Here is a 23,791-nt window from a genome sequence, read left to right as displayed (position 1 = left end):
GGTATAAAATAATATCATCTGCAAATAGAAACTCAAGGATATAATTGGTATGGTAGTCAAGAAAAGCTGGCTCTGAGTCTCTTAATTTCTTTACCAGTGGTTCCCAATATAATGCAAATACCAAAGGGGAAAGAGGACACCCCTGCCTGGTTCCTCTACTCAAGCAGAAATTATCAGAGAGGACCCCATCCACTTCAATTTTCACCTCGCATCCCTCGTGTGTCCTCCTAATCAACCTTATAATTTTTTCAGGAAATGCAAATGCTTCCATTGCCCTGCTCATAAATTCCCATCTTACTCTGTCAAATGCTGTCTCTGCATCAAGACCCACCAACAACAATAGTATTTTCTTAGTTTGCTTCCTTCAGGATCATCAGTGTTCTGTTAATGTTGTCAAATGTTTGCCTCCCCTCCACAAAACCACATTGATCCATATCTATCAATTTTATCATTACTTTAGTCTTTATTATAGACACGAACACTTTAGAATCATGGTTTAGTATTGAAATGGGCCTGTATGAATCTGGGTTTGATGCATCTTTACCCTGTGTAGGGATTACAGCTACCACTCTTTCTTCTAGCATATTGATATTTCTCCTCCTCTTAAAATACTGTTAAAAAAAACCTTCCACATCTTTATCATTTTTTTCCCTCCTAGCTTTCAAACTTCCACAGAAATGCCATCTATTCCTGGGGACTTTCCTGTAGATTGGTTATACATCACAGTTTTAATCTCATATCCTCTTATCCTAACAGTTAGTAATTGTGCCTCATCTACCTCTAACCTTGGCTTATTTAATTCTTCCATAAGCATTTCCATTTATATATTTTATTGATTTCCATATTTCTCTTCTTGATACAGACTTTCATAGAATTTCCAAAATACTTCTAATACCTCTACAGGATCTCTTGTTACCTGCCTTGTTATAGGCTCCCTAAGCTTGGCGACAGCCCTTTCTACTTTCTGTTGCCTGAGTTGCTGCGCTAAAATTTTCTGTGCTATACTGTTGTTATCAGAAAACAGTTGCTTAACAGCAGTCTTTCTGAACTCGTGCACATTACCGAGGTAATCCCTTATTTTCTGCTTAGCATTCTGCAGTTGAATATCATCTTTTGTGAGATCCCCCCAATGTCCTTCTATTCTTCTGTTGCAGTATTCCTGAAATAAGGGAGTTGCCTGCCAAGGCAATGACCCAATGTCGGACAGTATACCAAAGTCTTTTACTACCGAAGGTGCATGGTACGTCTGATGTGGGCCATCAGCAGACATCAGTCATAAAAGAGATGTATACACACAACGCCTTCAGAACTTCTTTGCTGCCAGTTGAATCACCAGTCCTGGACATTGCTGCACTGTCGGAATTGCGATTTTCTAAGATAACTACCCCATTGGGGAAACCTTTTTTTGTACTTTTGCTGCCTCTTTCTTTACTGTGGTTCATATCATCCAGAAAAGGGAAATGTGACTGTGGATGACAGATTCCACACAAAGATAGTCGTACGCAGTGCTTTTTTTACCTTAGCCTTCAGAGCAACAAAACCTTTTTCATTTGCCAATGCTTTGACTCGAGCACCCTTTGAACCTGCATCTTTTAGTTCACTCAAACACTGCACTTGGAAAATGGTTCTCCTGTTGGCCATTATCTCTGCCAAGTGGGTCTTGGAGGTACAAGCCCTTATGGCATCCCCCACTTTCTTGTCTTTCCACAATGACAGGGTATCCCTGTGTACCAGTCCCTCCTTCATGCCAAAGATTGCCAATGAATTGTCCCTAAACCAGGAGATTCACCTACCTACTTTCTTCCCCTCACACCAGAACAGTAGTGAGAGGATCCTGCACACCCTGGATGTACACAGACAGCTTAGGGTCTACTTACATATGACTAAACCCTTAAGGAAAACAGATCAATTATTTGTGTCTTTCCATCTCAGGGCTGTGGGATTGCCTGTGTCCAATCAGACCATCTCCAATTGGATATTCAAATCTATTGTCTTTTGCTATGCTCACCATGGTAAGGTTCTTCCTGGTTCGGTCAAAGCTCACTCTACCAGGGCAGTATCTTTCTCAGGGACCATCCTCAAGGGCTTGGATGGCAACTCTATACTAGAGGCTGCCACTTGGACATCTGTCCACACCTTCAATAAACACTAGAAGCTGGACTCTATCTCCAGATCCAGGCAGGGTTTGCCAGGGAAATTCTTCATGGCTTCCTAGAAAATTCATCTGCCACTTCCTCCTCTCTTTCCTCATGAGCTTTTGTACTCCCTTATGTCTGGAATACTGCAACAGAAGAATAGTAGAAGGACATAGATTAGTTGTGTAAGAACTTACCATAACAATAGATGTCCTTCTCTTCTCTGTTGCAGTATTCCAACCCGTCCTCCGTCTTCACTTCATGGCTTTCTTGGATGCATTCATCCTCATTCCCGTAGACTGTCTCTCCGACTGGGGCTTCAGTTCTTAGGGTGTTGTGCACCTATGTCTCTTTTATGGCTGATGAGTGCTGATGGCCCATGTCTGATGTACTGTGCACCTTACGTAGTAAAAGACTGTGATATTCTGGCCGACATCTGGTAGTCGCCTTGGCAGGCAACTCCTTTGTATCAGGAATACTGCAACAGAGAAGAAGACATTTATCGTTATGGTAAGTTCTTACACATCTAATCTTTCTGCAAATCTTTAACATTTGTCAATCCCTCTGAATAATTCTTGTTACTTCTTAACCAAAGCTCCCTTTCTTTTATTTCCACCCTAATTTTAAACTCCACCTTAATTTTATCCCACTCCCTAGCTATATTTTCAGAAGAAAATTTTATCCCCTCTAATAGGTCCTGAATAGTCTCCACTAACCCAATCCTTAAATTCCTCTCTTTTCAACAGCTTGGTGGGAAAGTACCAGTGTTTCATTTTTGTTTCATTACCCTTTGTTTTTATTTTAGTTATTGGTGCATGATCTGAAGTAGTTATTGGGTACGTATCAAGACCTTCAATTAAATGCTCCTGTGAAATGTAAATTCTGTCTAGCCTAACCCAGTTTTATGTCTTCAGAGTGAATTTACATATTATTCCCCAACTCCTATTACTGAATTCGCATCTTTCATGCCAAATATTTTCATAACTTTCTTCAAAGATCGACCCTTCTTTGTTATACGTTCCCTTCTGGGCCCTCCACCTTCACTGTTGAAAATCACATTCCAGTCCATCTGTAAGTAATATTCCTTGCTGGAAAGTGATTACTTCTCCCAGAATTTTCTTAAGCTCCGTTATAGCAGTTTTAGGTGGAATATAAATGCATAACAGTGTAATCCTCCCCCTTGCCAGTAACCCTTTAGCACTACAAATCTGTCATTATTATCATTTTTATCCTCTTCTATCACTATTGAAGCTCCTCTTACAATTAATATAACTTCTCCTGTTTTCTTTTGCCCCAGATTTTCCGCTGAATAACCACCGTGAAAACCTTTTTTTATCAACTTCACTTGTTCAGTTCTTTCTAAGTGTGACTCCTGTAACATAGCTATTTGCACTCTATATTTTTTAATATAGTTCACTACTTTTTCTTTTTTTGTATTTATCTGTGAGACCTGTTGACATTTAGAGACATTACTGAAAGCATCATTGCATTAAAAAGTTGTTATTGCAACCTTTTACGTATAACACATTTTTTGTTAAATGTCTAGCTCCAGCTTTTGTGTTACATGCATACACTATTTGACAGGTTGAAGTTGTTTCTGTTCATGTGCATTTGAGCCTATGTCACATCTTACAAAACTTTTTGTTTTATTGGAAGACCTTAAAAAAACACCCCCATACCCCCTAAAACCTATTAACTTAATGCTAACACACAAAAGTATGTACATCTTCAATTACTGAAGCTTTACCCTCCTAATAGGAACAAAAATCCCAAACTGACAGACACACTCACAGACTTGAGTTAACCTAAAAAAAATGTTAAACATGGTAAGATGCATGGTGCAGCCCATGCTTTTTGTCTTTTTTTGTAGCTCTCCCAGCTAGGAAAATCCCTGAATGCATTCGGAGAACATTATGTCCTGGCCAATTTCTCTTCTCATTTTTTCCCTTTAGCCAGTTACTCTCCTGCCGCCTGTAGCCAGTTTCTCTTTATTAAATTGTCTCCATGGTGACAAGAACCAAGCAGTCAGTTTCTCTTTATCATATTGTTTCCATTGGAACATGAAGACCAGCTGCAAAATTAGTACTGAGCATACATGTTATTGCTAGAAAAAAGCCTCAGTAATCAATATTCTTTTTTCATTTACTTGCTTACTCTTAAAACTTGTTACTAAATCAGTCTAAGGTCCTTAATTATTCCAGTCATTTCCCCATGCAAGAATGAGAAAAGCACATTATTTTTTTTTATTTGCCATGCTCTTTTAACCGAGCATTTTTCATTGCATTGCCTACATTTCTTAAAACTGAACAAGAAGAAAGAGAGAAGGGAGAAAGAAAAGAAAAAAAAAACAGCAGCACCTGTTTACAGTCTGCAGTACACTTAAAAATAACTGAGAAAACTTTACTTTATAACATGCAAAGAAAACCATACACCACAAAATAGTGCTAATAACAAAAACATTTCTTTACTTGCAGTTAACTTTCTTTGTCCTCTTCCCCTTCCCAAAGCATTTTTTGAACATTAATGACATGAAGTAGGGGATATGATTTAGTCCCCCACAAGTCCAACAAATTCTGAAAAAGTCCAATACTTCCAGATTTTCTTATGTCATATTTCACACACGCAGTTATTGCATTGTAATCCCACATTAAGTTGCTACTTTTATTACTGCTCATCTCCATCTCCCAAATCCTGTCAAAGCTTCATTTCCAGTGTACTGTCATTTTTTCTGGTCCGGTCTCATGCTCCCTTCCTTCTCTCCAACATTTTCTGTTGAAACACTGGAAAAGGTTTCACAGGTACATTCTCTCTGTGGTCTTTATTACCTGAAGAACAAGAAGCAGAATATCTTTGTTTCACAGCTCACTTTTTGTTGGACAAACTTTTTGTATTTCCTCCTTAGCATGCACTTCAACAAAAAATGATTTTATCCCTCCAGGGAAGAATACTTTGAAGACAGCTGGGTACAGCAGTTTGAGTCTTACACCTGCATCTCGACATTCCCTGAATATTGTAATAAATTTGCTTCTCTTCTGTCTGGTGTACAATAAGTAGTCATTCTCCAGAAACACTCTGCTGTCTCCCACTTTTAGTACTTTTTCCTTCTGCCACAGTTTTGTCAAAATCATCTCCTCCTTGCCAGTAAGATTGCATCTTTACTATTAAAGGTCTAGCTTGCTTTCTCATAGCCGAGTTTGGCGCATAAACATGAAGTGCCCTTTCAACTAACAACTCCTGCTGTGGAATACCAGTCTAGTTACTTGTTACTGAAATTTACCCATAAACTCAAGTCCATTGGCCATCTCTTCTGAATATCTGTTTTCACACCGGGAGAGCTAGAATTAAGCTGTTATGTAATGTGCAGCTATCTTAGAAGTCTCATCTCACCCAACATCTTTATCATATCTGCTGTGATCTCATCTGAGCCTGCTGATTTTCCTGATTTCATCTTCATTAGTGCTATTATTTATTTTTCTAGGGTGGTCTCCTCCTCTTCTATTATTGTAGCCTGTTTCTGGGGCAGTACAGCTTCTGTGGGGTTTTGTCATACCTAAGTTGCTGGAAGTACTCCTCCTGTCTGATGCCCTGTGGACTGGTGAGCAGGTTGTTGCTGGCATCCCTTATGAAGGGTGTCTGACTGTCTTCTTTTTCATTCTGTCTTGCAACTTGATATTGTTTCTTTGTGCCGACCTACTGAGTATTTTTCCAGAAACTGGTAGAGTGCCTCCGATGGCCTTTTCTTTAGTATTGCAACTCCTTTCTTAGCTTCTTTCTTCCAGTATTCCTTCCTAGCCTGGTTGGTCTTTTCTGTCACCCACTTTTTCTTGCATTCCTCCTTTTTTTTTGGAGACTTACTGGACTGCTGCGTTCCACTACCAGCTTTCTTTATGTAACTTATTTCCATACCTGTCTCAGCCACATATCAGTTCCTTAGTCCTCACACATGCTGTTTTGAGGGGCTGCCATTCTTCTTCAGCTATACCTATTTCCTACTCATCTTGGGGTACTGGAGCCCTGAGTAATTTCTTGAACTGTTGTACCTTCTTTCCAGTCAACTTCCAGGTCTTTATCTTGGTCTCTGTTGAATTTAGAGCCTTCTCTGACCAGTGTTTGCAGCTGATTGTGACAACCAATGGTTTATGCTGTGGACCAACTTTTTCAGTGGAGATGACTTTGCAGTCATTGATTATACCTTGGTACCCGTTTCCTTACTAGGTGAAGTTTACTTTCATTTCATATTGGCCACTTTTATTTGTGATCTTGTGACACTCTCGCTTTCTGAACCATGTGTTGGCTACTGTCAATCCATTTGCCTGACAGAAGTCTAGAATGGCCTCTCCTTCTTTATTCATGTTGCTCCACCCATGTGGACCCATCCTCTTCTGTCTGTCCCGATATGTGCATTCAAGTCACCCGTTATCAAGACCAATTCCTGTTGTCCTGCTTTAACTAGTAGGTCCTGCAACTGTTGTCTGATTGCACTCTTTTCCACACTGTCACAGCCCTGCTGTGGGGCACAGGGTGAGATTGGGCATTACATTTAGCTGTGTAAAAATGTTTTCACAACTCTTTAGCATTAATACTGTTTTGGCTGAATTAGTCTCTAGGATTGTGGAATACGAGACAGTTTAACCTTTGTGGACATTATTTCTAATACATGCAAAACTGGCCTTCATTCTAATGAATGTTCTTATACGAAATACATGGAAGAACAAATAACTTAGAAACAAGAAGTAGACATAATAACATTCTTCTGAGAAACTAATTCTGGCTTCCAAGGTGGCAGTACACTGATCAACAGCTTAATTTCAGCTCTCTCGGCGTGAAAACAGAAACTGAGAAAAAGTAGTCCCTTTAAAACTATTTGGGTAAAATCCAGTTATTAACTAGTAACTTTACTACCTGAAAAAATTTGGAGAACCTGAAAGAAAATCGACAAGAAAAGTTGAAGAGAAAACACTAGTTGGGAATGATTGATCAACTGTTAAGTAAAAAAACAAAAAAACAGTTCCAGTAATTTAGAGGAGAAAATGGGTCAAATGTACTCAGAGGTGATTAAAATAACTGAAACATTGAAGGAATGAATATATACCTCAAATAAAAAGCTGGGGGAAAAGAGCAAATAATATTTAGCTGTGCAACTGAACTGATAAAACTGCAAAAATCAGAGGGTGAAATGAAGAAAAGGCTGGCTGAGTGTGAGGCTTCTCAAGAAGAGCTGTTTCCAAAAGTAGTAGAATTCAAAGACAGTGGAATGTGCAGAGAAAACCTGATATTTTCTGTTGGAGCAGAGAAACTGGAAGAAACAAACAGACTGTATTAATTTTATGAAGGCACAAATAAGCAACTGAATTGGTGTTCCACAGCACTGATAAAACTGTTGAAGAAGGGAAAAGTGTTAAAATTGGAGACATCAGAATGTTATGGAAAATTGTACACCATGCAGAAGGAAACAAATTTATCTCATCAATCAGGGAATGTCGAGAAGCTGGGGTAGGATTCAAGCTGCTTTATTCGGCTGCCTTCAGAGTATTTTTCCTCTGGATCAAAGATATTTGTTGATTCTGATTTGAGCCAACAAGCAGAAATTTACTCTGCTTCTCATTCTTCAGACAGTACAGCTCGAGTGATTTTGCTAGTGAAACATTTACCAATGTCCCAAAGGAAAATGCTTGAGAAACAGAAAAAAGCACAGGAATTGACTAATAGAATCAGAAGTACATTGGACTTGAACCAAAGATTAGTGTTGCTAAATGGAGATGATCAGAAAGAAGACAAGCAACACTGAAATTAGTGAATAAATATGACATTATAAAGCATCAATCACATTTGTGAAATATGACTTTGCATATAAACGTAACTGAGAAAATAATGGAATTTTGTTGACTTTGTTAAACTTGTGGGTGGTCTGCAAAGCATATACCCCAAATTATGTCTTTAATCTTTAGAAATACACTGAAGGGAAAAAGTAACTGTAAGTAAAACAGTTTTTATTCTTCTTAGTATTTGTATGAAATGTTTCATGATAGACTGCATGCTGTATCGTAAAGCAGTTTTGGGTAGTGTGCAGACAGGGGTATTTTAAATGTGGGGGAGTCTTTTTAGTGACTTGTACATATTAAAGATATTAAACTATTTTTTTTTTTTTTTTGGTTTCAAGAACTATAGGTTTTACAGTACAACAGCAGCAGAGCAAGTTTAATTTAATATAATGCTGTAATATTGGGCTGGTGGGTGAGATGTAAAAGTGTACCAATCACATTGTATATAGACCTAAGATGATAATTTCTCTTGTTTTTACAAGGGTGGATGCCTAGATTAATGTCCTTTGCTTAAGCTATAAACAGTTTTTTTGTAAGCAAATATGCTTGAAAATTATGACAACATAATGAAAGTCATGAAAAAAATACTAAGGTTATTGCACCGGAAAAGATAGATTTTTAAATTAGCAAATGTTCTCAGTATGAAACAAGAAGTCTACAGCTTAAGACAGTTAGCAGGGGGATTCTATACCTCTTTGTGCATGAAATTTGCAAAGGTCCCTTCATGTATCTACAAGTTGTTAACATTTTTTTCTCATTGCTGACCTTTACATAGAGAGAAGCTGCAGGTTCAGGCAGTTAATCTTGAGAGTTGTGGACAATCTTTGCTGAGGGAAATGCAAAATTTAACAATACAATTACAAGCAGTTCAGTGGAAAATAGTTTGAAATTATGCTAAGTTTATAAGGGATAGAAGTCTGCCCAGCAGACGTAATACTTTAATGCATTTAGTAGAACAGAACAGAGCATAACTCAGTTTTATTCAAAGGTAGCCAGTGCATGTGTTCTTTGGGCTAAATGTTAATATTTTCTGAAAGCATGCAAGCTGTTTTTCACATTTGGCCTGCCTACCTTGACCTGGCCAAGGGATTTGATACAGTGTCCTACTCAGGCATTGTTGACAAACTCAGGAGGTCACGTACAAACCCATACATCACCTGTTGATAGCCAACTGGCTCACAGATAGGAAACAGAAAATTAGAATTGGGGAGTCCACCTCTATAAAGAGGCCTGTCACAAGTGGAATCCCTCAGGGATCAGTCCTTTGACCGCTCCTTTTTGGCATTTACTTCTCTGAAGTTAAGGCCAATGTCATTGGTCTCTGGTGGACTAAATTTGCAGATGATTGCAAATTAGGAACTGTCATTACATCCCACACTGACACAGATGCTGTCCTGAAAGGGCTGACACAGACAAACAACTGGTGCCAGAGTCCTTGACTAAAACTAAATGCCAAGAAATGTATACTAGTATCCTTCAGGAAGTCATCCACCCCTGGCAACTAATATTGACAACACACCCGTTAGAGTTGACCCAGTAGTCAGGGACTTAGAGACACACACAGACAGTAACCTAGCATCTGACCATCACATGTCTACAGTAGTGAGGAAATCATTCAATGTTGTGGAACTTATAAACAAAGGTATGGCATCTAGGTCCAAGGAAGTCATTGTTCCACTGTATTTGGCATTCATCAGACCTATCACAAAGTGCAGTTCCCCCTTTGGTATGTACCTAACCAAGCATATCTGACAATTGGAATGTCCACAGTGGTTCCTCACAAAAAGAGTACAGGGCATGTCCTATGCAGACTGCCTCAAGGTCCTATCTCTGTTTCTGTCTGCAACAGGCTTTGGAGGAGTGATCTATGCCTGGCATACAGAGCATTGTCAGACCCCACTCTGACAGACCTCCTGCATATCCACCAAACAAACAGCAGCATAATTACTCATTCTAAAGACTTAAGTCTTGCCTGTGATATAAATAGGACCTGCTAGAAAACAGGCTCCCCATCCATGTGAATCAAAGTTCCTCCATAACCCAATCCAGGTTTAACTTGGACAGTTGGTTGGAGAACAGGAAATTCATCCTTGGCTTAGCACTTACATCTCTAATTGACACAGGCAACAGTATGTAACAGTAGAACAGTAAGTGGTTCATCTCCCAGGCCTCTGCTTCTAAATGTTTCATCTCCCAGCCCTGGCTTCCACTTAGCAGAGGTACCAGAACTTGTCAGAGATTTGGGATGCATGGCTGGGCTTAAAAAGACCCTTTGGTCATTAGCCTAGTAAACACCTATGAACCTATAAATGCTGCCCTATCACAACACTGGAGTCTGATTGCTGTGAGTCTGACACTAATTCTGATGATATCCCTCACTGCCTTCTGAAGCCTTTCTGTCACCACAATTCCCACACCATTTCTAGCCTGTCCTCCTCCTGAGTAGTAGACTCTGGATCCCAAGCTAAATGGCTTTGCTGCAGTACCCTTCCATCTTGTTTCTTGGATGCATAGGATGTCCAGCCTCCTCCTTACCATAATGTCATCCACTTCCAAGCTGTGTCCTTTCAGTGAACCTACATTGTGTAGCAATTCTCAGTTCATGTTTAGCAGCTTCATTGTTTTTTTTTTTGTCCAGCATTCACTCAACAGAGCTGTCCAAGTTAACCCAGGCTGGGTAACTAGACACTGGCCGGTCAGTAGCTTATTGAACCAGGGCTGCTGAGTTTTATGGCAGGAACACAGCCAGTAGGGGGCACATGCACACTTTGTGGAGTGCATTCAGACCTTACCATGATCTTAGTTTTTGGAAGTGGATGAAAAGTAATAGGAGTAAGCAGCTGAATTCCTATTTAACACGTTCTTATCTTTGTTTCCATGAAAAAAAAAAACATGGTAATATCATAAAACGAAACAATTTCTTGAAAGTATAGTGAGCGGTGAGGACATTGAAAATGTGCTGTGAATACTAGACACGCGACCTAGGGTCATATTTATCCCTAAATGTTCTTAGCCAGTTGTTAGTAGCGATTATAGATCCTGTTGCAAGTTGTTCTACATGAGTTGATGGTTCTACAATGTTATTGCAGAAGAAAGGAGTTCCCAGTGGTGCTTCCTACCATGTTAGTTATGCGTTACATGTGATTAGAATGCCCAAATATAATGCCCAAATACACAGCAGTGGCTTGACTTCTTCTAACATGTTCCTGATAAGTCATGTCTGTCTGTGTATTCATCTTCTGGAAGATGAATTTCTCACTAAGTGTGCATACCTGACAAATTATATTGCTTTTTAAACTGTATCTGGAAGCCAGAATGATGCTGCTGATTGGTCTGATGCAGGGAACAAAGTATTTTGATGACTGTACTCTAGTATGTTATGCAGTTGTATATAAACAGCGCAGTTTTAAAAGTGGGCTGGGGGACTTCCATCTGTTCTGTAAAAATGCAGGACCTTTGGTCGCTTCAACACAAGAAAGACGACATCGGTGTCAAAGAGATGAGGGATCTTCTGTTGGTTCTTCAAGCATTTCATCATCTTTTCATTCCAGGGCCCGTCAAGGTACTGACAGACGATACCACAGTTATGTGGTATGTCAACAAGCAAGGGAGACAAGATCTTATCTGCTGTGCAGGCTAGCATGTCAAGTGTGGGAACTAGCTGTCCAGTATCAAGTGACTGGGCAGTTTACATTCCCTCAGGTCAGAACATTTTGGCAGACTCTCCTTGCAGGGCCGTATCGCAATCCCACGAGTGGATGCTTCACAGGGATGTGTTTCTGGACTTTGCCCACCAGTGGGGTACTCCTCAAGTAGATCTGTTTTCCTCCCCCTCGAACAAACAGCTTCCTGTTTTTTGTGCCAGAGTCCCATGTCCTCTAGCCAGGAAAGTGGATGCCCTCACGTTTTCCTGGAAGGGGATGTTTCTTCATACCTTCCCTCCCCTTCCTCTCATTCCAAAAGTCCTGTTCAAAATAAAACAGAATGCTCCCAAAATCTTGCTGGTGACTCCCTTTTGGCCCAGACAGCATTGGTTCCCTCTTCTGCATTTAGCCAAGGGCAGTCTTCACAAATTACCTCACAGGGTGGACCTACTTACACAAGACAAGGGATCACTCATCCATCCCCATGTGTCCACTCTTCAGTTGACACTGTGGGAGATAAGATTTTGATTCCATATAGACACCTTTTTTTCTGAGGACGAGCTTAGAGTCCTGCAAGAGTACTTATCCAAATGGAAGAGATTTTCTGTTTGATGTCTTTCCCGTAAACCTGGATCAGCTTTCGGTGGTGGTTCTTTTGTTCTCGTCTGTGTGAATTGCTCAATGCTGGGTTGCCATATTATTCTGTTAAGGCCCTCTTGTCAGCTCTTTCTGCTTGTTTGCCTCTAGCATCCCCTTTAGCCTCTAGATTTGAGGCTAAACAATTTCTTAAAGGCATCATTCATCATCATTCATGTTAGACCTCCAGGAAACCTGTCCGTCCTTCCTGGGACCTTAATTTTGTTTTGGAGAAATTGACCTAGGCTGCTTTTGAGCCTGTGGCTTCAGCTTCCTTGCAGCATTGTTCTTGGAAGACTGTTCTTTTGTTGACTCTTACTTCTGACAGATGGGTGTCTGAGCTTCAAGCCCTTATGGCTGTTCCCTTTTTTTAGCTTTTCATAAGGACAGGGTGTCCCTTCGTACTAATCCTTCTTTGTAGTGAATGAGTTATCTGTTAATCAGTGTATTCATTTGCCCACTTTTTTCCCCTTCTTCACAATATGCTAGTGAGAAGGTTTGCAGAGTTGGGATGTGCAGAGACAACTCGGATTTTATTTGGATAAGATGAAATGTTTTCACAAATCTGATCAGCTTTTTGTTTCCTTTCTTCCTAAATCTTTGCAATTAGCTGTTTCCTCCAAGCAAACTATTTCTTCAATATCTAAAGCCATTTCTTTTTGTGGCATTCCTTCTTCCATTAAGGCTCATTCTACTAGGGTTGTGGCTTCTTCTGGTGCTTTTTGCAAGGGTTTAGATACTAATTCTATTCTTGAGGCAGCTACCTGGATTTTTGTGCATACTTTTACCAAACACTATAAGTTGGATGTGATATCCAGGGCTAGAGCTGGTTTTGCTAATACCATCCTTCATGGGTTCCTATAGGGCTCTTATGGTCCTTCCCCCTCATGAGCTTTTGCATTCTCCTTGTTGTAAGGAATATTGCAACAATGAAATGGAAGGACATAATACAGTTGTATAAAATCTTACGTTCATAGTGTATGTCCTTCTCCTCACTGTTGCAGTATTCACTCCCTCCCTCCTCCCACTGGTTCTTTTCTCTTCTGGATGTACTTGGTACCTCTCTAACCTTTGGACTGGCATTCGTACTGGGGCTGTCAGTTCTGTGGATGGTACATCTGGATGTCACCTTTATGCCATATGCTGTATGCATGTGTGTGACATACAGCGTACCTTTAGCAACCTAAAGGCTTTGTTATACTGGCTGGCCACCCTTGGCAGGGGTTCCCTATTGTAAGGAATACTGCAACAGTGAGGAGAAGGACATCTACTATTATAGTAAGATTTTTGCACAGCAGTACTTTATATTCTAAAATCAGATAAATTCTTATTCATATAGATTTGGAAGATCTTAAAGTTGAAAACTGACAGCATTATGCACTTTACACATATGAAGCAGTGGTATCTTTGTTGTCAAGAACAGCAAATTTTTCTCAGCTTGACATTAATGACAGATTTTTGCACGTTAATCTAGAAGAGGAAATTACAATTTTTGTTCTTTTAATTCCCTTTTGGGAAAATGCAGATTTTAGCAACAGTGACTTGTTCCAAAGAGCTATTGAACAGTTATTTAGGGAGAGGGAGTTGTGGTAATGTTAATAACACTGATGATGTAATGTATGTGAGTTCAGACAGGAAGAGCATGCTATGAGACTGAGATATTGAAGAGTTTCAACCTCAAACTGAACAAAATGAAGGAAAATTAGAGTTAGATTGTTACAGTACGAGTCATATTATGTCAGAAAGCTTGAAATGAGATGATGAAAAAGTTACAACAGTAGTACCGATGTCTTGTCCAGGGGTTAAATGAACTGTTGAGATTTTTTGAGTGGTACAATGTCTTTTGAAGCTTATTCTGAATGTACAAAAAGTTTCCTCTTGAAAGATAATGTAATGTGTGAAAGATTCAAACTAGATGATGAGAAAGTTAGAGCATTAGTACACATGCCTCATCCAGAGGATAAATAAGTAGTTATGAGATTGTTTGTGTTGTGCAGTACATTTTGAGGCTTGTTCTGAATGTGCAAAAAATTTGGCATTAAGGAACTTGTTGGACTGATAGTGGAGTACAGAACAAGAAAAAGAATTTGAGTTGCATAAATAGAGGCGGAAGCACTTCATTGCTGTATTTCCTCCTTATTTCATCTTCTTTGCATTACCCTACCAAGTGGCCCCACTGTCTTAGTAATCATTTTGCCATGGCCCCACTGTCTTAGTACCCATTCTGCCCATTTGTTCTGCAGGGAAGAGAGGATAGCATCCCTATGCAAGACAAGAACCTCTTACCCAGGAAGACCCGTCTGCTCATTCATTCCCTCTGTGGCAAGAGTTTGGTGGTAGATTTAATGGGTCATGTGGAACAACCTTACCCCTAAAGCTCTTTTCCCTCTGCAGTTGTCTTGAACGCCGCATTGTAACCTGACTTCATGAAGGTGTGTGTGCCTGTACACACACACACACACACACACACACATACTACTTTCTGGGTTGCCAGTTGCTTTACATCGCTTGTCAGCAAGTACTCCATAGGCTCATATTCCATGGTTGCAACACCAAGTAGTGAGTCAGTGCCACCTCCCTCCCCAAGAATAAGCAAGCTGACATTGACAGCTCACTCACATCCTTCCCATCAAGTCCCCTCCAGCACCCATGCTGCTAATCAGACACTGGACATCTGGGTCACAGTCAAGGCTTCAACCCTCTGCGCAAGTTGACTGAATCACACTATATTTTGTTGTAGGTTTTCCATGTTACAGGTAAATGGCAGACAGAATGCAGTTGGTGCTGTGGTTCTGCAAGAAAATAAACTAGTAGCCTGTAGGTTCACAGACTGTACTGATTGTCAGAAAATGTATTTTCAGATAGCGAAAGACCTGTTTAACCAGTGCATAATATTGGGAAATATTCTTTGAATGAGTAAACAAAAATGTGTTGAACACTGACTGTAGACCATTACAGAGCATAGTTAAGAAACTGGTGTACAAGGCACCGGCAAGACTTTGAAGACTTTGGTTATGATTGGAGCAGCAGAGAAATTTGTCTTACTTGGGAAGCATAAACCAGCAAAATAGATGCATATGCTAGATGTGCATAGTCATTCCTATTTGCCAGAGCAGCAAGAATTGTTTAGTGATGTTTTGGAAAATAATTGGATAATTTTACAGTTGCCTGTTACTGTAAAGAAGCTTAGCAGTATCAGCAAAATAGATGCATGTGACTGATGTGCGTAGTCATTCCTTTTTGCCAGAGCAGAAAAAAAATTGTTTGATGTATTGGAAAATAACCAGATAATTTTACAGTTGTCTGTTACTGTAAAGAAGCTTAGCATTATCAGCAGTGTAGTGAGTGATTCTGATGAAGATGCTTTCAGAACTGGTCATGAGAGGTTGACTAAAGCAGAAATCGTAAATTAAAAGGGAAGTTCAGCTGTACTTTTCCTTCAGAGACAAGATTAGTTGTACACAAGCCTGTTCGGCAACATGTTCAAGACCAATAAAATAATAGTGCCTTCTCAGCCAAGGAATAAAATGGGGGCAAGAATACATGAGTCTCACCTGGGAAATATGAAATGTTAAGAAAGAGCTTTGTGATATGTGTTGATGACAAACGTCTATACAGCTAGAGCAAAAAGTTCAGAATTGTGCTCTGTGTAATGCTTATTGTAGTAGTAACAATTCAGTCAAATGATTTTTTATTAATTTCCTAGAGGACCATGCTATGGAGTGGTAAGTTGTTTTTTCTTTAGTTGTTGTTTGTCTTTTTGGCTTTTCCCGGTTAGGGGTCGCCACAGCGGAACTCTGGTCCGCTAATATTGGCAGTTGATTTTTATGGTGCCGAGTTGCCAGCCCGACGCCCAACCTTCAGCGAAGGCACACCCATTCACGCATGTCTTTCGGAGGGCACTCAACAGCGGGGAGGACATGCAGACTCTACACAGAAGGCACTCCAGCCTAGAACCGAACAGGAGAACCTTTTGCTGTGAGGCAACAACGCTACCGCTGTACCACCCTTATATGTGTTATGCATTAGCTGTTGTTATTTGCAGTTTCCTAAGGTTATGAAGCTAACAGATACTACAGATAGAGCAGTAAAAACTCTGCTGAAAGCAGTAATTTCAAGGGATGGAATTCCGGTCTTGTGATTTGAGAGAATAGTTGGTAATATCTTGCTATTTTTTTTTTAATATTTGGAGCTTTAGTATGTGACTTGTAATCCTTACTGTACACATTTAAATGGTTATTTTAAGACAGCTGTACAGACTGTTGTCATTGATCTCAAGAAGAAGAGCTACAGTCATGGTACAGCTGATTAAAGCGCTATTATCTAGATAGCCTGGGATTAATTAGTGTCCAAGGCAGTGAAAGACCCAACTAAAGAAGATGGGAATGAGTAGCTGATATCAAGATCACCTGTCATGGGTAGGCAAGCCACCCTGTCTGTTGCAATACTGACTTCTAATGGAAGTTTAAAGGCAAAGCAAGCATTACTGAGGACCATGGATGTGCATATCCCAACAAGCAACACCATGCACTGTAGCTGGAGTGTGAACATGTACAACAGCATACATGCATCAGATCATCAATATTGTGCGTGGTGTAACGATCTGGCTGCCTGGTGGATTGATTAGTAGGAAAAAACTTCCAGCTTACCTGGATGATAGCCTCGTGACTGGGTGTGGGTTCAGGAGTGATAATAATTAACAGGCAATAGGAATAAAAGGTGTGCTGTGTGTATGTGTAAATGTTTATAGATATGCACCTATAAAGGTACACATGTATGTATGCTTGCATGCATGAATGCTTAAGAACATACACACTGAACAGAAACATTAACTGCTGTGTGTATTGAAACTCAACTTTAGAAATATTTTTTCTCCCCTACCCAGCTTGTTTACTATCAGGTTTCCTTCCCTTAACATGCCCCATACAGACATTTTTCCCCACATGACATGAGAGAGCCTTGCGTCTCTTTGTCCCACTCAGGGGGAGCAAGACAGATAACAGAAAGCAGAGAAGTCACCTATCTGAAGCTCAGGATTTTTGTGCTTTGGGTCCCTTCCTTACTGTGCATGTACCGTACAGCCCAAAGTTCAGCATACATTGAGCATTTTGATAATGGAATATCACTGTCTTCAATGGGTGATGTAACTCTTCAAGGCTGCCTTGCCTACTCAAAGCCAGTGCTTTAGTGTTATCTTTAGTTCCCATCAGGAATGCAGATGCAGCAGCTAACACCCAGGCATGAACACTGCCCCATCCCCCTGTTGCTTGAGGGTTTCATGCCATCCAAGAAGGGTATAAATGCTAGTGTAGGAGACAGATTCCCCATAAAAAAAACAGCCCCCCCCCCCCCCCCCCGCATAACTTAAGCAGCTACTATTGAAACGTTGGTCACCTGGGACATAGTCAGGGCTTTATCCCTCTATGTTAATGGATTTGGTTAGCTTCAGCAATAATAGTCCTGTCAAAGCTTAGAAAACCTGTAAGCTGTGTGAACATGTAAAAATACAAACTGACAAATGGCATATAAATGCACAGAGTACTCTCTGTGATTCTTTGTGCAGTGTATTAGTAGGATTTAACTTTAGAAGTATTGCTGTAGTGTGGCAAGTCATAGGGTTATAACCAGCTCTGTTAGCAGTGTGCCATGTATTTTAAGAATAGACTTGTATCTTCTTTAGGAGACCACCTGAGAATTTGAATCATTTACAAGAAACACTGAAACAAATCCACCTTTACAAAAATAATATGATCAGAGTGCTGTTGCATAAGACCAAAGGAACACTACCATTAAGACAGGGGTAGTGCGAAAGTAAGACCGTGTTCCTAGAGCAGTAGTCAGAAGATTTAGCTGCAAAGCACTGCAAGCAGCACGCATCATTTGTTGTTCACAGTGTTGGTCATACTGGTGGGAGGAAATCAGAGGGATTAATTCAGACTGATTATATATCATATTGTCTATTGAATATAGAGACCACTTGTGATGTTTCACTGCCTTAGTTATTTGAATATCCGTTGAGGTGTCACAAGATGCATTCCCTCAGTGGGTTGAGAAGAAAATTCAAGCTCACCTCAATTCAGAACATCCAGAAGAACACCATAGACTTGTGCTAAGTGCATAACTATCAGAAGCGCAGACCACAGAATACCTTATATAGTCAGCATTTGAAAAACATCTTAGAAAGCTAGTTAGCTAGCTGTTGAGACACCAAAACAAATTATTTTACTGTACTAGTAGCTTTCTAGTTTTCAATGTGTTTGTTCTTACAGTAAAAGAGGTAATTCTTTGATCAGTGTATGCAAATGTAAAAGTGCTATATAAAGCAGAGAAATGGGAATATATGGAAGATGTAACATTTTAGGTATTTTTGAAACTTTATTTTAAAAGATGGAAAATTGTTTCTTAAGAAAGGAAGATTTAAGAATTTGTTTTCCCCTTTAGTCACTGATTACCAGAGTCCTTTATGCATGTCATGTGGTAAATGTAAATGCTAAGGAAACTGAATCTCCTGTCTTGTCTTGTTCTTTGCAGGCAGCCAAATTTATAAGCTATACTTTTTTATTAGATAACTTCTTAGACCTGTTTTGCCATCTAAGTACCCAACTTTCAGATTGCTTAACAACACTAAACACTGTGCTCTGGTTTGTCACTTTCATGGTCTTCAAGGCTGCTTAAATGTCCACAGATAATGAAGGATGGCTACATATCTCTTTTAACATGATTCAGAGTGGCGAGATGTTGGAGGCCAGCTTAAAAAGGATGGAGTAGTGAGGAATCTTACTCCACCTTCTCTGTAGCCATTCATTTAATAACATGTTCCTTGGATTGATGCCAGCCCAGTGAGTATGCATCCTTCTGCATGTGGATTACTGAAGATGTCTACATCCCCGCTGATCTGATTCCAGCAATTTATAGGAATCTGAGCCACAGAAGTAAATCACACCCCTCATGTCCTTCTATTAATATTCTGCAGTATCCATTACATGAGGGAGTCCGCCTCTGGTTTACTCGTACATCTGGCCATTTTACCAAAGGTAAATGCTACTGCAAAGGTACATGCGATGGCCCACATCACCCAGTGTACATCGGGTATAAAGTGGATGTCAGCACGCATCTACTTCAGAACTTTTCTGCCGCCTGTTTGACTGCCAGATCTGGTCGTCACTTGCTTTGGAAAGTGACCTCGTCCTTTGTACTCAGATAAGTACCCCATATGGGTTTTTTTTGTTAACGTCTTGCTATTGTGTTGTTGTGTGTTAATGTCAGGTAGAAAGGGCAAGTGTCAGTGTGGAAGGCAGATTCCACATAAAGACACACACAAGCTCTTTTTATTCTGTCTAGGCCCAGACCATGACCACACATCGTTGGACATCTCTAAGGCCTTTGTACCAAAGACCCTTAGGAGCGGAGTTGCTGCTCTTAAACTATATATTTAGAGAATCAGTATTTAAAACACCTGGCTAAAGACATGAACATGACGTCGGGACCTTCGGAGGAGCCACCAACCAAAAAGGCCAAGAAACCTCTGCCTGAACGTATGGACTGTGCCCTCTGATTTGACCATCCCTCTCATGGCCAATGAAGACCCAGGGGCTGAGTTGGAACCAGCAGACCCTCTGTTAATGGGTACCCTGGGGGAAGCCATTAAGGAGACTACCAGCACGTCCCAAAGGGAGTCGCAGGCATCCAACCCGGGTGCCGGGAGGGGGGGGGCACTGCTTATTATCACTGAAAGCCTGCATGGAGTATCCCAAATCTTAGTCCAAGAAGACCTCCTCTCAGATGTCGTGGAATGTCGCCTGACGTTTGGTCCTCTGACACTCTACCGTGTCTTAGAAACCCCAATGTCGGAGGCCCCTAAAAAGAAAAAACAAAAGACCAGGCATATCAGGCCTACTCAGCAGACCATGCTGTCTGACCAAGTCCCTGACTGGCAGGCCTTTACCCAAGGCCTCTTTAATGCTTTCATGGCCTTGCGCCAGACATCTGCTCCTGCCCAGGCCCCCTCTGTCTCTGCTCCTAAGAGAAGGCCTTTGGCAGATATTTTTTCCAAGGATGAGGAATCTTCAGGGGATGAGTCTCTTGCCTACAACTCTCAGATTGCTTCTCCACTGGGGTACACTTCCCCAGAGGAGGAGTCCAATGAAACTGATTCCCCTGGGGAAGACATCACCTTTGGCGAGACGATTGTTCAAATGAAGGACTTTTTAAATGGGACTGCAGTCAGGTTTTTGAGACTCAAGAGGTACTATGACCTCTTACAAATGGAGTCCCCCAATCCATCTGCAGTTCCCCCTGTCCTTCCAGCATTTTTGGATGCCTTCCTGGCTGCATCAAAATCACCAGCCTCCCAACCTCCAGCGCCTAAATATCTTGACAGAATTTATAAAGTTCCTGATGATGAAATATTCCTTTACAAGGCTCCTTCTGCTGACTTTTCTACCATATCTGTTGCTACAGATAAAACATCTAAGCTACTCCCCTCTACTTCCTTGCTCCCTTCAGGTAAGGAAAGCAGGATTATGGTGAGGTTGGGCAAAAAAAGTTTATACCTCTGCCACCGTAGCTGTGACAATCATAAAGTATCAGACTCGTATGGTCAAATACTCCTTGGCCGTGTTGGCAGATGCCATTAAACAATTTGATGAATTACCTGATCCCCCTAATAAGATCAAAATGCTAGCCTTTTAAATTCCTGCAGTTAAGTTACCAGTCACTGTATAAAATGTAGTTATGATGCAGTGGAGACCTCAGCAAGGTCAGCTGCTTCAGGGTCAGTCCTTAGGAGATATTCCTGGCTCAGTCTGCATCCTTTGCCAGACGATATCAAAGCAAAACTTATGGATCCACCCCTAGATAACAAGGCCTTGTTTGGCTCTGCAACTGCAGAGCTCTTTAAGACCCTTCAGGAGAAGGGCAAAGAGCTTCAGGACCTCAGGCACATTTTTGTGTCCCCTGTTCCCCGTTTCCAGAGGAACCACCCTGCCAAAACTATTTTTGTGAGAAGGCCTTCCAAACACCTGTCTTCCAAAGAGAAGAAAAGACTCCAGAAAGCAGACCCCTTCCAGCTCTTCTCCCTCCACACCAACACGAAAGCAGTCCTTTCAGGCCAAATCTGGTAGTCTGTGACGACCAGACCCTAAACCCAGCTACACCCCTCTCCCTGTCTCTCTGTCTCTCTCTCTCTCTCTCTCTCTGACCCTTCCTGCTTGGAAACAAATTACACAGGATTCTTGGGTCCTTTCTGTCATAAAACAAGGTTATAGTAATATCCCTGCACCCAGCTGACTGTCCAGAAATGTCCCAATCTTTGGTTGACCAAGAATCTGCAAGTAGTAGTTCTGGGAACATGTTATAATGATCAAGGAGGTGATGTTATTAGTTGGTCTTTTCATTTAGAATTGCTGAGATGTAGTTAGACCTTATATTACTAGCAGCCAAATAAAATAATCAATTACACTAAAGTGGAAATGAAGGAATTAAACCTGTTGTAAACAAAGTAATAAACATTGTAAAGTAAATAAAAATAGTAAAGATGAGCTAATTAAAAGATGGTAGAAATAATTTTCACAAAAAAAGTGTTTTGGAGCAGTGCCTGTGCAAAGCAGCGTTCATAAAACTGATTGAAATAAGTAGGTTGGCAGAAATTGTAAAGGCGATATGTATGTTTTAAAGCACAAGAGTAAAGAATAAAGTTTTATTGGAAATGTTATGTGTAATGCATTTCCTTGATAACAAGTGATGTCCGTTTTCATTGTTGCTAATATATATGAACTTGTTTTGCGAATCAGTAATGTGATTGTAAATCGCCTTGTTTAAAAAAAAGAATCTACAAGTAAATTCCAGTGGATTAAGTTATTAAAAAGGAATCTATAGTAAATTTTATGTTGAGAGTACAGAGCTTTATTTGTTGACAAGTTGTTTTTATATATTTTTAAAAATGGTTAAAGTATAAAAATGTTTATTGATAAAATAGAAGCATATAGTTATCTACAGTTTTTTTTTCTTTTATTTCAGAAAAGGAATGCTTGGCTACTTGTATTCAGAACATGCAGCAGTCAGAAGATCTTTCATCATTAGAAATAGTGGAGATGTTTGCTGGGCTGTCCTGCTTCCTTAAGGATTCCAGTGATGCTTATCAGACCTTACTGGATGATTTTAGGATATGCCAAGGATATACATTTCTTGCTGATCTCATGTTGAGGTAAATGTTTTTTTTTCCCTTCAATTACAGTTTGCCTTTTCTTTGTCTTGATTTTTCTGGCATTGCTGGGGTGCATCTGGGAGTGTAGTCCTTTGCGTTTGCTGCCTGGTATATGTACTACGTCTTATCCTGTTTGACTTTGGTCACAGATCAGTCCCATTGTGTGCTTCACCCACAGCCGGAACGCAGGATGCCCTGCCATTTCACTGTTGCAGTGTTCATCGTACTAAGGATCCCCTGCCAAGGGGGGGCCGAACGTGCTGCCACTGTACCAAAATGTGCTTCAATGTATGCCATATGTCACACGTATGCTCCTTTCATAGCACTGGGCATAAAGGTGACATTCGGCTGTGCCATCCTCTGAAGTTATTTGCTGCCAGTCTGAGTGCCATCTTTTGATCATTAGTCTGAATGCCCATTCCATTGCTGGTTCACCAAGCCATTGTAGATAAGTGCCCCATTGAGGTTTTGTTGTCTTATCTTTCTTGTGTTATATTGTTGCTTGTGGGGTTTCATGCCTTCCAGGAATGGTAAATGCCAGTGTAAGAGACAGATTCCCCATAAAGACAATCATGAACAGTGTCTGTTTTGCCTTGGTGCTTTGCATGACTATATACGTCTTGTTCTGTCAGGCCTTTGTTCCCAAAACCCTTTGTAGTAGGATTTCTTCTTTGGTGCTTTATTTTGAGAATCAACATCTTAAGCTTCTTGCTAAAGACACTATGGAGGGAACTTCCTACTTTGAGGGATAGCAATTTGGGAAGAAGAAGGAGGCCAGGAAACCTGGGCTGTAATCTTCTGCTGTTCATCCTCTACCAGACATCCCTCAAGTTGAGTGATAGGTTGGAGGTTCACCTGGCTTCATCGTTGGACTCTTCTGCCTTCACACCGGGTTGAAGGTCAGTGGGAATCTGACCTTAGGCATGTCCAAAGAGGCATTGCAGCTGTCCACTTTGGATGTTCAGGGGGAACTGTGGCTGATTATCGCCGAGGGACCTAGAGGTGTTCCCCAAGTTTTAGTCAGAGAAGTCCCTACTACTATTATTGAATGCTGTCTGGGGTCGGAGCCTTCCAAATTTGTTTACGGCTGATGTCCCCTTAAAGAAAAAGCAGAAGACAAAACATATTTCCTCAGCTCCTAAAGATCCACAGAGTGAATGGCAGTCTTTCATTCAGGGGTTGTGTAGTGCTTTGATGGCTTTAAAGTCTCCTCATGGAGTTTCTGTTCAAGCACCCTCTTGGTCCTCTACCCCCCTTAAGTGATGCAGAGAACAGGATTCCTGTGAGGAGGAGGCAGATTCAGATGAGGAATCCCTTGCTTTACTCCTCCCAGATTCCCTCTCCTTTTGA

At 40.6% G+C, this 23,791-nt stretch overlaps 1 protein-coding gene across 1 annotated transcript in view; it reads left to right on the top strand.

Annotated features, from left to right (window-relative positions):
* The window catches only part of WDFY3 (WD repeat and FYVE domain containing 3), a 5,086,165-nt gene that overhangs the window by 1,197,579 nt on the left and 3,864,795 nt on the right, over positions 1-23,791 (top strand). Inside the window, exon 7 of the mRNA XM_044059488.1 lies at positions 22,255-22,441. Within this exon, the coding sequence (XP_043915423.1) occupies positions 22,255-22,441 (187 nt within the window). The remainder of the gene's footprint in view (positions 1-22,254; positions 22,442-23,791) is intronic.

Source organism: Protopterus annectens, chromosome 17.part0, assembly GCF_019279795.1.
Source record: "Protopterus annectens isolate FY-2018-M chromosome 17.part0, PAN1.0, whole genome shotgun sequence".
NCBI classification, from domain to species: Eukaryota; Metazoa; Chordata; order Ceratodontiformes; family Protopteridae; genus Protopterus; species Protopterus annectens.
This window is presented reverse-complemented; position numbering and strand designations above follow the sequence as displayed.